The sequence below is a fragment of the Puntigrus tetrazona genome, chromosome 7 (genome assembly GCF_018831695.1).
Source record: "Puntigrus tetrazona isolate hp1 chromosome 7, ASM1883169v1, whole genome shotgun sequence".
Taxonomy (NCBI): Eukaryota; Metazoa; Chordata; class Actinopteri; order Cypriniformes; family Cyprinidae; genus Puntigrus; species Puntigrus tetrazona.
In genome coordinates, this window is record NC_056705.1 from 10,939,237 (window position 1) to 10,954,111 (window position 14,875).

The window sequence follows — 14,875 nt, forward strand, 5'->3', positions numbered from 1 at the left end:
AAAAATATACGCTTTGATTAAAGTAGACTGCAATCTATGATAATTGAAGAATTGAATAAACCCACGTCATCTTCAATGCAGCATCTCTTAAAAATAGCTTCTCTGAAGCGCTCTAAAAACGCACAGAGCTTGGCACGCTTGCACCATCCCATACTTGAAATTTCCCTTAGCATCTGTAAAGGAGGACACCCCTAATGACTCCGTCCGCCGGTGGATTGAAGAAAACCCCTTATGAACTGCAGCTCGTTTCTGGCACGTATACAAGCTCTATGCATTAAGAGTTCAGGATGGTGTAATTGTTTTCGAGTCCGGCTCGTGCTTTGGGTGCGTGATGCAGCGATATGTGAGTCCTGCTGCACCTACGCCATTATGACTCAATTAAATGGCAATTCCTCTCTGACACCTGTGAACGAACCACACAGGTTCAGACGAAAGCCGCCCCAAACGAAACGGTTCACTCTGTGGCTGTCAGGCAGCATCATGAATGTGCAAGTCATGAAGTGAAACCGAGAATAAAAATATCTAGTACTGAACAGAAATAATTGAATATGTATATGGCGGAGCGGAGCGAGTTTTAATGGGGAAAGTGGTCGGTCACAGGGCTCAAAAGTGAAGTCAAAATAAGATTTAATTCCTTAAAATATGATATTTAAATGCATATTTAAGCACTAGAGTATACAGTACATGCACATTCATGTTAGGGATGCTTGTCTTAATTTTGTTGTCGGTATGATTTGATGTGTTGTTATTTTACACAATTTATTACTTATATTATCCGTTTTGGGGAATAACAATGGTTTATTATAATATCGTTAATGTTTTTAATTTAATAGGATTTAGAGGATTTATTTCCTCTGAGAAATGAAGGTGAAAAGGTTGTTTGGCTTCATCACAGCCAAAGATTAACATTAAGAAGTGAATATTAAAAGAAAAAATAACAACTATTATTTATAGTTATTGTATATACTTCGTTTATGATTTAGCGATTTTGTCATGTGCCCGTTTTTAAGTTTTAGGCTTTCTTGCATTTTTATAAACTTTTATAAGTATTATTTTAATATTATATATTTCAGCATTATTGCAATTAACAAAAATATTTGGTCACACTTTATATTAGATGGCCTTAACTATTACGCACTTCAAAAAAATAATTACATTTACTTATTGTGTTCATATTGAATTGCAAAACACTTTTGCTGCTATTGAGGTGGATGCAGGTGAGGTTAGGGACAGGTTTGGTGGTATGGCTAGGTTTAAGGGTGGGGGATGTGATTACAAATGTAATTATTGAAATTGTAATTACAGATGTAACTACATAGAGGTATTTTATAAATATAAGTGCAATGTAAAAGCGTTTGTATCAAATTATTAATTTAAATGTAAGTTCATTTAAGATATATGTAATTGGGTCCAAATATTTTTCATTAGTTTTAGTTATCAGCAACACTCATCATTTGGCCTCTTTTAATTGAGCAACGTCTTTTTCTATTTCCTGTAGCTCCAACACCTGAAGATGAGGCGAAGAGCCCTGAAGAAGATTCATTCGGAGTAAGATGCTCTTTCTGTCTATAAAAAGTCAAATGCTGAAGTTCTTTAAATTCAATCGACTGCTGTATTGCTTTTTTTTTTCCCTGTAGATGTCGATCGCCGTTGGTCTGGCCGGCTTCGGCTGCGTCTTCCTCATTGTGATTTTCGTCCTCATCAACAAATACAGCAGACGCAACAAATTCGGCATAAAAGGTGCGATTCGACTGCATTTTCTTAAATGTCAAAATGACGGCAACGTCTCGCTCCACGTTTTCAGGGAAGTCAATGCGTATCTGGGTGGATGGGAATTGATCGATTGGCGAAAAACGGTCTCTTTGCGACAGGCGGTCGGACGGGAGTATAGATTTTGACAAAACACGACAAACATACGAAGCTTTAAAGCATGTTCAAGTAACAAGGCTCCAATTTTGAATTCGTGCTAACTTTAAATATTTGACTTCTACCTTATTTAATAACTCTTCCTCCTTTCTTGAAGGAGCACAATAGATTTCCTCAGTCTTTCAGCTGTCAGTCATCTCGCGGGACTTCGTAACATAATAGGAGTTCTCGGCTTTGGTTTTAGGCTATGTTTAGAGCCTGCTTTTAAACAGTGGTCTGGCACATCATGAGTCAGATAGGGTTTGGTTTGTGCTGTGTGGGTTTGTGTGAATAGAATTTGAGTTGAATGCATCCTCCAGTCTCAGACCTTGGGGAGGCAGTTGGCGGAAATGCCTGCGAGTCTTTCTTTGCTTAGCCTGACTTCCTCTGCTAATATTAAGGTTTGTATCACTGTGGAGCCAGTGCTTTCACAGATACAGTTTTATATTCAAAACTACATGTGTAGTAGAGGTGGGCAGTACCACAAAAAAAAACATACGACGATATGAGTAATTTTAGATCACCGCAACTGTATATATATATATATATATCATAATAGTTATTTTTGCTGAGATTCAATGGATGAGATTGTTTCCGTGTTAATGATAGCTATTTTAGCTAGACAAATGATAAGCACTTTTCTTTTTAATTCCAGTGTTACATAATGTAAAGTTGGTATTGCATTGACGCCAATTGATTTACGTACCGTCAGGTCATTTTTTGATGGATTCATTATGTATCATTATGTCTTCATTAAGCAGTTTTGTAACCATTCGACAGCAAAAACTGTGAAACTGATAATATAAAATACAGTGGACTCTAAATTCTGATTGGATGAGACATATTTAAGATTACTGTGAAGAATCTCTTATGGTAGACTATATTTATCTAATCAAAATTCAGAAAATCTGTAATACTGTGTATTATTACTAATATTTAAAATATCTGATTGAATTTTCAGTATCATTACTCGAGTCTACAGTGTAACATGATTCTTTGAAATCATTTATTATTACAGTTATTATCAGTGTTATTAATAATATTATTAATCATTATTACCGTTATTGTAAAACAGCTTTGCTACTTAATTATTTTGATAAATTTAATGCATCTTTTTTGAATAAAGCGTAAATTTCTTTTTACAATAAAAAATAATTCATGTAACTAACCCCAAACTTTTGAATGTCTACGTAAAAGTGTTGTTTAAATAAAAAAATAAATAAAATAAAATAAAATAAAATAATTCACTTTGGGTAAAAAAACAACAAAAAATCATATTCATAATTAATGCCAATTATCAAGTTTTCCCTCTAACTCCATCATAATTTCTAGTTCTTCCTTTTTTGTCATTGCATTATGCTTGGGGTTGAGCAATTATATTCGTAAAATAGTAAATATTGCATTTTACTGTTTCTACTGTAATAATTGCAAACACTAAAACAATAATGGTAAACGTAAAATTGTTAAATAATAATTACTTTATCATTTCTAGTTTTAATTGCATTTTTTATAATTAATTTGCATAATATTTGATCCTAGACATTACATTTTTTATTCATTGTTTTTATTCATCTTTAATTATACATTTGATGAATAGGAAATGACGGCTGAAACTAAAATTCGAAGCTAAACATTTTACAGAAACTCCAAATGAAAAGCTCATCACAGTTATTTACCCGAGACTGCCATCTTATCCCATCATTGCCCTCGTTTCACTCGGTGAATAACGACCGCGTGTCCGAAGCGATATGTCAAAGAGGAAACAAATTACAGAAAATGATCTTTTGTTTCCCATCCCCATCCATCTTTGCTTTTCAAAGCCTGTTCTCCTTAACCAACATAAACACACTGAGTTTATTCATAAGCCCCTTGACCCACCACCCCTTTGCTCTTTTCTCATATATGTGTCATAAGATGAAAACGCTCTCCCACTTTGTTGTGACGGTCCTGCGAGAGACAGAAAATACGGGCTCCGTTCACTCCGAGAGGAACGGCTCATTATGTCTCACGATCACCGGCAAGGTTGAAGAGGCATAAAAGGATTGACACTCAAAGCGTGACGTCAATACGAGCCCTTTTCAGCACGCTGGCCTTCCCACAATACACCACTTGTACTGTTTTTCTCTTCAAATCAGCTGGAGGTCTTAGGCAGCCATTACCTCAGATTGAGCAGTATTGGATTTTTGCCTCGCTCAATCATTCGGGAGCCTTTTTTTGCCGTTGGAGTTTGATCACAGACTATTTTAGGGCTGGAAGTAAAATCTGATTTTGTGTGTGTGTGTGTGTGTGTGTGTGTGTTTCTCGTTTTCTGTGTTTAGACCTTTAGTTCGCTATTAAATCATCAAATCGTGAACAGAGCTTGTGCCGCACAAAGCTTCATAATCTGCTTCAGTCTTCAATTTTGGCGTTTGGTTGTAATTGATGGGAAAATCAAGAGATTAATATATATATTATATATATATATATATATATATATATATATATATATATATATATATGGGTGTTTTTAATTTAAGATCATTATCAAGTCTTTTCGTCTTTCTTGAGAATTTGTATACTCTATTATAATAGAAAGGGATTAGTCAGACAATAATTATTTCTTAAGGTGAAAGCATGAGGCACTTTTACATCTACTTTTACACTTTTAGCTTCTGTAACATGACTATATTCTAATATTTTGGCAAGAAAGAAAATATATATACATACAATCCGTTGCTGCCATTTTAATGATCGATTTCAACAAATGTTGGCCCTACTGTACTTTTTTTTTTTGCGCAATTCCTCCTTTCTTATAAGATGCTAATTGACAGTCTTTGTATTTGTCAAACCACAGAGCTAAAAACCACATTATTATTATTGCTGATAACTGACACTGCTCAAATAAGGCCTAGACGCCTAATCGTTTTAGTGCTAGGTCACATCCCGCCTCATCTTTTATGTAAACGTGCATAAATTTGAAAATCGAGCTTTTGGTTTTGACTTGCGTAATTTCCTGATTCTGTGAAGGGAAATGTCTTTTAATCGGTTCCTGTCCGCTATCAATCAAAACGGCGATATGAAAACAGATAATTGATTTGCATCACAGAGAAGAAAGTACACAGGAAATGTTGATTTCTCCTTGCAACAAGGAGCTTTATTAAATTCAGTTCTATATAATGCATTCATTTCCTGTCAGGAAAGGATGTTTTAAGAGAGCCTCAGGCTGGTGTCTTATCCTATGGTCATTATTTTATCTGAAGTATAATTAGACTTTTTGTCCGGCTTCACATCTGTAATATAATAAACTTCCTTTATCCCTGCTTGATATAATAGTGATATTACAGATATATTGGTTCCCATAAATGCATATGGTTTATATGACCTGTGTGCTGTGTTTTTATTAAAAAGTTTTGATACATAAAATGTAAATGTACTTTTTGGGTTTATATATATATATATATATATATATATATATATATATATATATATATATATATATATATATATATATATAAAATGAAATATACTATATATATATATATATATATATATATATATATATATATATACAGTATATTTCATTTTAGATGAAACTACCCTACAATAAGCCTTTTCATAAATTATTTATATGAAAATATAATGCTTTATTTCAAAAACAATGTAAAAGCTTGCTTTGTGCATACAATATCTTCATGTACTTTATAGTTTTCATAGAGCGCGAGGATACATCTGCAGACTGTGAGGTTGCGCTCGCATGTAGATGTTTTGGTCTGGTATTATGATAATTAGTAACTGCGGGTATGCACTACTGCATTTAGAATAATCCGGATTCATCAGGATGTGATGTTGTGCTCTGGGGCTTCTGTTTTTAGTAAATAATACATCCCAAAAAACAAATAAAAATACATTTGAAAGTTAAAATATACTATCTGGCTCACTTTCCTGGACCGCTGCAGTGCAAACCGAGAAGCTTTGAAGTTCGTATTCACTTCACGGAGCCGAGAGAGCTCAGTCTGTGATGATTATATCCTGAACTGGTTAAATATAGTTTCATTATTTGAATGAGCAGGTCAGGGTTCAACAAACCTGAATGTCAGCGCAGTATGCAGCAAAAGATAAAATGTATGCATGCGTTTGAACGGAAGTGCAATGTGATTATTATTATTTAAGGATCTGTTTTGAATCAGGCAGAAATTTTTGAAGGACAATATTTTCTCTGGACCATTCAAATACTGTAACAACAGTTATTAAGGAATATTATTACTATATATACTAAGTAACTGTTTTTTATCTGAATATATATTAAAAGTAATTTATTCCTATGATGCAAAGCTGAATATTCAGCATCATTACACCAGGCGTCAATGATTTTGAATTCAAAAATATGAATTTATAAAGAAATTAATTTATATAATTATGAATTTATGACACCAAGCAAGGCTGCAACTCAATCATCCCATACAGTGACTATGAATGTGTTGTTTTACGTGATTCTGCACGCTTGACAGATAAATTGAACACTTTGTACCATGCATGAACTCTTAAGGCTTCCGTACAACAACAAAAAAACATTTTAATTTGACATAATTCTTTACTAAGAGGTATGTAATCTGACTTACTAAATGCTCACAGGTATGTAACTTTTTCTGACTCATATCTAATCGTAAACAGCTCACATGCATTCTGAATGCATGCATTGCTGCTTAACTAACATTATTATCATCAATGTTAAAAAAACATGTATATTTTTCGTTATGATTATAAAATATATAATGCTGTATGTGTGTGTATTTATATGTGCATAATATATATATATATATATATATATATATATATATATATATATATATATATATATATATACACACACACACACATTACACACACATAAAACAAAATCTTATTTTGCATGCGATTAATCATTTAACAGCACTAATCGATTTCTTTAAAAGATTAAAAATAAAATAAAATAAAAACTTTTTAGTGCACATTCTAATGTATAGTATGCTTGGTCACACCGGACATCTCAAATGGCATGAGATCTGCTTTTTGCCAAATATTAGCGAGGAAGTCGCCTTATGAGATATGACTCATGATGGTAACATCACTAACCGCATATGACAGGGTTTATTTTAGCTTCACCGCGAAAACCCTCCCCTTTGCCTCCCTGCATGCTCTTTGCCCTGATAGCTCACCTGCCTATTAAGATCCTATCATCGCTGTCACAAGGGCTTAAACCTTCCTCGGCTACGTTACTGCAATAAGCCAAGGGCTGTTTAGCACACATCATCAAACCCAAAGATTTCACGCCTGACTGACTCACCTTGCCCCAGCCAATGAAGCAGTCAATGGAGCCACACACAGAACAAACAGCTCACACGTGAAGAAACCCGCCAACATGTCTGCAGCAACCCCGACACGCCGGCCCGTACAAAGACATAAAAATATGTACTTCTGTGCACTTTCTGCGCAGCACAGTTTTTACGTGCCTTACAGCATGCTTCGCCGCAGTTACAAAGAGGAATGTGCACAAAGTGGCGCTAAAACACCGGTTCGATACGTGAACCCTGGCACATTTATTTGAACCATAGTTGCACAGGATTTGAACCGGAGCTCCTCTTCATTCATGTACATCTCTGTCCTCCCTGAGCTACCAAAAAAAAACCCTACCATCTATGAAAACACATAGATATAAAGCTGGTTATGTGTGATGCTATCATTGAAAAGCATCAGTTTTCAAATATCACAGCATATTAATACCGTTTTGAAGTCATAACATCATTTTGTGAGAAAATTACGCTTTATTCATCGAAACTCTATAAATTTGTGTGAATAGGAAGAGTTCTATTGCCTCTAGCGTTCATTTCTTTTGGAAACTGCAGTGATATGTACTTGTTGGTACATATTTTGTGTTTTGCTAAAAATGTGTATGCCATGAGACCAGGTAGACAAAGACGCACTGAAGCTGTCGATGATCTGGAACAATGGCCGTTTTCTGATGTCAAAATCACAGCAAGGAACGGAGGCCTTTTTTCCTCCTCCTTCAAAGTGGAACAGGGTCATTCAGCTCCATTTTTCAATTTTGAAAAGCACTTCACTCCATTATGATTGGGGTTTAAAAGGATACTTTCCCCATTGAATTAATGCTCTGTGCGGTTTCAACCATATTCCTGCCCTACCGCCGGCTGAACGAGTGTCTGTAATCACATCATTTTGGTAATAAAAGTGAACATATACCCCTCTTGAGATAGAAAACACCTCTGTTCCAAAAAATCCTTGCTCATCTCATATTTTATCATTGTTTCAGGTTCATTTGTTGCTTAAGTGCTCCCCAGCTCTTACACAGTGCCAGTATGAACCCATTATGCCTGACTGTAGCGGTATTTGGTATTATAAGTGGTGTTTGCTAAAGTGTTTGAACAAACCTGAAAAAGTATTAAACTTTGATGCATTACTCATCCTGCACTGTTTGTACTACAGACATGAATGATACCTTAAATCGTGTGGCTTAGTGAGACCTTTTTTAAGCGATGAGACTTTGCATTGCTTTGCAGACTATACAACAGATAAAAACCCCTATACTTACACTGAATAAGTCATTTGAGCAGAATACAGACTTTTTTTTTTCAAATGCTAAGAGTTGTACAAAAATAAGAATGGAATTTGAATCATAGGAAGAGGAATTTACTGAATCCTATCTATCCATCCATCCATCCATCCATCCATATTTATCTATGCATCCATTCATTCCATCTTTCCATTCGTATGTCCATTTGTCTGTACATATATCCAATCCCTCCATCCATTACTCCATTTAATCCATCTATACATTCAATCCGTCCGTCCATCTACTGTTTCATCTATCCAGTTGTCCATCTATTTGTGTATCTATCCTTCTGTCAGTCTATCCATTCAACAATTCATTTGTTTGTCTCTCCATTTTCAGTCCATCTATCTAACCATCCGATTCATTCATCCATCTGTCCATCAATTGTTCTATCCATCCAATTGCCCATCTATTTGTCTGTCCATCCATCCATTTAGCTTTACCATCTATTCATTCCACTATCTGTTTGGACATTCCTCCATATAGGTCCCTCCATCCATCCAATTCACCCATTTATCCATTCATTCCGACCATACATCCAACTATTTTTTCCATCTATCCAATCGTGTATCTATCTATTTGTGCATCCATCTGTCCATCCCTCCATCAAAATTTGACATCTGCTGAAATCCATCCATTCCTTCATCTGTCCATATCTGCTGGAACCTATCCGTCCATTCGTTCGTCCCTCCATCCTTCTATCCAACCATTGAAATTTGACATCCGCTAAAATCCATCTATCCCTTCATCTATCCATATCTGCTGCAACCCATCCACCCATTCGTCCGTCCCTCCATCTGTCCACCCAACCATTGAAATTTGACCTCTGCTAAAATCCCTCCATCTAGCCATCTGTCCCTCCATCCTTTTCTCTGTCCATCCACTGAAATTTGACATCTTCTGAAATTCATCCATTCTTCCATCTATCCGTTCATCTGTCCCTCCATCAGAATTTGACATCTGCTGAAATCCATCCACTCATCCATCCATCCATCAATTGAAATTTGACATCTTCTGAAATTCATCCATTCTTCCATCTATCCGTTCCTCTGTCCCTCCGTCAAAATTTGACATCTGATGAAATCCATTTGATCAGATCCAAGTCATTCGTCCATCCATCCATTTCTCAGTTCATCCATTCTTCCATCCATACTTTCATTCCATACATTCAATTGTCTATCCATCCATGAATTTGAGATTCATCTTTAAAATGTAACTGCACTATTTGCTACCTCAATTCAAAATCAACTGAAATTAAGCAGTTTAGTATAGCATTCTAATTTCGATTCGGAAATACACACTACAGTAGTATTTTTTTCTTTTTTTGTCAGTACAGCCTCTTTTTATAGTAACCCGTAGATAAACTGCGCTTCTCTGTAACAGAGATGTTTTTTCCAATATAAGTACTACATAGTAAAAACACTTAACCTCTCAATGCTGTTCACCAGACAGATACTGCCCATCTCAACTCTATTATATAGGGAACAGGGGACACTGATAAACGCTGTCCTCTCCCTCTTAAGGCTGTATGAAATGGAGATGAAGGTGTGTGTCATGCAGAGATGAGGGGTCATTATCGGCCCCCTAAAGGCAGTGCACTAAATCAATTTCATGCCAGTGAAATGGCTCAGTCCCTTCTTGCCGTAACACCATTAAACATGATAGAAGCTGATGTGGTCTGGACGTGCTTTGATAATGATTGGGGTGAGCACATGTAGATTATACAAAAACAGTTTGTGTGCAGTTAATTGTGAACTGGTGAGATGACAATGTTCTAGAACATTCAGTCCAGGGTCAGAATTCTCATTACAAATAGGTTTATTTTTGCCTTGTGTTTATAGATGATTCTAGGTGAGAAGCAGAAATCCTCAGCTAAAACATGGCCCAGAAGAGAAACTTTAGTTTAGCGCGTATCTAAACTAACCAGGCACTCGTTTCTCATACCAGAATGAGAAACGAGCGTCTGGTTATTATTATGCATGTTGTTTTCAAAATTTCGGCCGTAATGCAATGCTTTATCATAATACAATAGCTCATTCTGACTTTGAGACGACTGAACATTTTAATCACAGTCCTCTTAAATCAATGGCTCCATTTTAACACCCCCTTTTCATGAAACAGTAAGAGGTTATTGACTTTAAGCTGCAATACCATACAAATTGTTTCAAAAAAATTTAATGGATTATAAATCAGTAAAGATGCTAAAACATATATTAGTAATATCGTGACATATTGCTACAATTTAAAATAACAGTTATATTTTAATTAAACAAATATCTCTGTAAATAAAGCTAAATGTTTAGCAGCAATTACATCAGTTACAAGTCACGTGATCCTTTAGAAATGACTCAAATACGCTGATTTGAAATATTATTCAATAATATCAATAAGAAAACTGCTAAAATTGTTTTGTTCAAACAGTAATACATTTTGTCAGGATACTATGATTAATAGAAAGTTGAAAAGAGCAGCATTTATTCAAAATAAAAATCATTTGTAACATTCCAAATCCTAATTTAAATAATATGACCTTACGGGATAATGTTTTACAATTAAACAGTTCGAGTTTAATTCGATTAGGAAATACACACTAAAAAGTATATATATATATATATATATATATATATATATATATATATATATATATATATATATATAAATAAATATGTATGTAAATACACTGTTCACCAGACAGATACTTTTAATTTCAATTTTCTTAAAAAAAAAAAAAAAATATATATATATATATATATATATATATATATATATATATATATATATATATATATATATATATATATATATATATCTCAAAAAGAAGAAGCACAATTGTTCTTTTTGTAGCACCTGTTTCCATATATGTATAAATATATGTATTTATCCCAATTCTGATTATCCACGCTCTATATCCTAGTTTTCCAAAGACTGTCTGTTTGACCTGTGCAATACGCTTTTGAAAACACGGGGGCATTTTGTGCATTAACTTTAGCGGAACTGTCATCTATAATAGGCAATTTCTGTGATCGTCATGGTGTGTTGTCACGGTTGTCACAGGAGAGGAGGACGCAATAGTGAAGAGTGCTGTAGGGATGGAGAAATCATTTCTTTTCCACACCGAATCAAAGCTGTGTTTCCCCCTCACCAGTGTTCTGCATCTACTGATAGGTCACTTAATTTAATAGAGGCCCCACAATGCTCATAACTTCAATGATGTGAGTCTGTGTTAGCTTATACATCTCAAGCCTTTTCATGAAGCAAATACCAGTGCATGCTTGGAAGTAAATATTACACGCAGTATATAAATAAACATAACTAGACAAACGGAAACCAGACCAAGTGCAGATATTACAATGTTGTTCCACTTTCAGACTTTTACTTTACTTTTACTTTAAAAGTATATGGTTTATGCTAATTAAATATAGACGGCACACCTGAGGCTAAAATTATAAGGTATATTTATAATTATACGTTTATTAGTCTGTATGTTAACATGGCTTAACAAAAGATTCACACAAATAGAGCGTTTCATTGCAAGCAGTGTAATTATACAGTGCAATGCCACTTTGATGCCGTTTTTTTTGGACTGAAATGATATGAAATCTAAGGGGTCTAAGGGGTCATGCATTGTTATTGTTCTTTGTCTTTTTGCAAACACGCAAAACCTTCAATTTATCTGTCAAACATCATTCTACAAGCATGCAGACTCAAATAAAATCAAATGAAAATAAAACTGATCACATGTTCAGAAGTTGTAGCCAAATGTCGTTCATATTGGAATGATTTCTGAAGCATCATGAGACAAAAAAATTCAGCTTTACGCCATAGGGATACATTTTTGAATATATTAGAAATAGAAACAGCTATTTAGAATGATATTAACATTTAACAATATCATAGTTTTCAGTGCATTTTTGATCGAATAAATACAGCCTCGACTTTTTGAATAGAAATGTACATGTGCTGAACTTCAAAATGATATTTGGACCTAAACAACGACTTTAAGACAACTTGTACTGTTGAGATCTATTAGAAAATGAAGTCTTAATAATGACAAAATAAGAAAAAATATATCTAATAATGCATGGCCTCTTAGGGGTTCCATAATGTCCTGCATTAATTAATGACTGTAAAATTAGTCATCACCCAAAAGGCCGAAGTTTCGAGGAGCGTTCGCTTCTAAAAGGCTTCTGTTCTCATGTCACAGCTTTTGTAACTTAATCTGTCTTAGTGCTGCTTTTCTGCTCCAGTGGGAACAAATGCAGCCAATTTTTACTCATTGAGCGTGATAATTAGTAACAATTGTAAAAGTAATTTCCCAGATTAAGCAACCTCAGCAGAGCAAAGCATGTCTATTAGCTTAAAGCCGGGTGCACACTGTATGATTCTTGCCATGATTTTGTCGTCTGAGACTAAATTTGCAGGTCACATAGTGTGACATGCTCACCAACAGCTGATTAATTGCCTTTGTGCTGAATCGTGTACAATCTGAGAAGAGTTAATCATAAAGGATGATAAAAATCATGCAGTGCCCATCTGGTTTAAGATGAAAATGAGGCACACGGAGACTCTTTTTGAAATAGGAGTTTCGGAGAATTGTCAGTTAAAGGCGAAGTCCAACCCAAAAATTTGACATTTGCTGAAAATTTATTTTTTATCGTTTCCTCATCAGAACGGAGTTGGAGAATTGTATCCACCAGTGGGTCTTGTGCAGTGAATGGGTGCCGTCAGAATGAGAGTCCATTAATCCAGTATCGCAATAATCAACAAATATGAGTCCTCTGTCCATCAATGTCGATGAACTACTCATTTAAGGCCATCCGACCAACAGGTCGCTGAATAGTGAATAAAGAAAGTGAATTATATTTTGGAACTCCATCAGTAAGACATAAATGTTAAATGTGTTGCTTCCATAGTAGATGATTTTGTGGTTGCTAAGGGTGAGAAAGTTGCTAGTTTGATAGGTGATCGGATCCATAAAGTATGACCATTGTGTCACTGAGTAAGGCACTTAACTTAACGCCACTAAATGAAAATAAATCTCAAAACCTGTCATTTTTCAGTCACCAGGATTCATTTTCGATCCCGTCTGCGAGGATAATTTGCACAATTTACGGCGTACTGTGATAATGTGACATTGCGGGATCCTTGGCAACTCCCAAATCGAATGTTTTCCTTATTTTCTTTTCAGCATATTTAGGATCTCTGTTGAAGGCATGCGAGGAGTCACGTATCTCAGACATTAGTCAAAGACACAGTCATCTATCCAGTGGATCTGCTAGAGGAACACTTGTAGCCTTTCACTGTACATCTCAAAAACACCGTCTGCCATGTTCTGATACCAGCGTCATCCCTCAGAGAACGCGTCATGTTCACTGTAGATGAGTGGGCGAATGCAAATCAGTCTTATTTCCAGCTCTCTAGTGTTTGTTAAACAGCACAGAAATCACTGCGCTCTCAGAATCACACACCCCGAAAATAGTCTATAATCGTTTTAATCCCAGATGTGGGAGGAAGTTGCTTTTTTTAAAGATCACAATTTGCTTTTGAAAAATGTCAGCACACACGGTATGTTTGAGAACGTGAAGTACTCATCTTCCTCTTACGTTGATCAAACAAAAGGAATATTCTTACTGTCAGCCTTTTTTTCTTTTGCCCTTGGCCTGTAGCACTGCGAATGCTAATAGTTAAAAGAAACAATTAAATACTACTTTATGTAACATTATATATTTGATATATATTTGTATTTAATATATATATATATATATATATATATATATATATATATATATATATATATATATATATATATACACACACACACACACACACACACACACATATACATTTATATATTGTATTTATGCATAATAGATGTACACAGTATATATATTTTATATTAGGGGTGTAACAGAGCACGTATTGTATCGAAAATATTCAATACAGCACTTTCAGTTGGTTATGCATATGACAAATCATAAATTTTTTTCAGGAAATTCAGACAATTGTGGTTTTATTACTAGTTTTGACATAAATTAGCATCTTACCCCTCACGAAACATCGGAAAGACATCGTTAACAAATGTCACGTAGCATTTAATTTAATTTACTTCAGACAGGTCATCAGTGTCTACAGCTCTGTCTAGTTATGAGAATTTAGCAAAATATTAGACTATGCTTCATTACTTCATTTATTTTACCCGTTAGTGATGTTTTAATTGTTTGGATAAATATTTAAGAAACAAGTGACAGCCACTCAAATTATTATATTTTAACAACAAATAGACATAGAATAATTTAGAAGTTAATTTAAAGACACATTTGCATTCAATTGTTTTTAATTGGAGCCTTTAGTAATATAGTTAAAAATAAAAAGTAATTTAATTTG

At 34.6% G+C, this 14,875-nt stretch overlaps 1 protein-coding gene across 1 annotated transcript in view; it reads left to right on the top strand.

Moving 5' to 3' along the window:
* ntrk3b (neurotrophic tyrosine kinase, receptor, type 3b) overlaps positions 1-14,875 on the top strand; it is a 104,712-nt gene that overhangs the window by 57,754 nt on the left and 32,083 nt on the right. The window contains exons 10-11 of the mRNA XM_043243219.1: positions 1,499-1,548; positions 1,638-1,740. Of these exons, the coding sequence (XP_043099154.1) occupies positions 1,499-1,548; positions 1,638-1,740 (153 nt within the window). The remainder of the gene's footprint in view (positions 1-1,498; positions 1,549-1,637; positions 1,741-14,875) is intronic.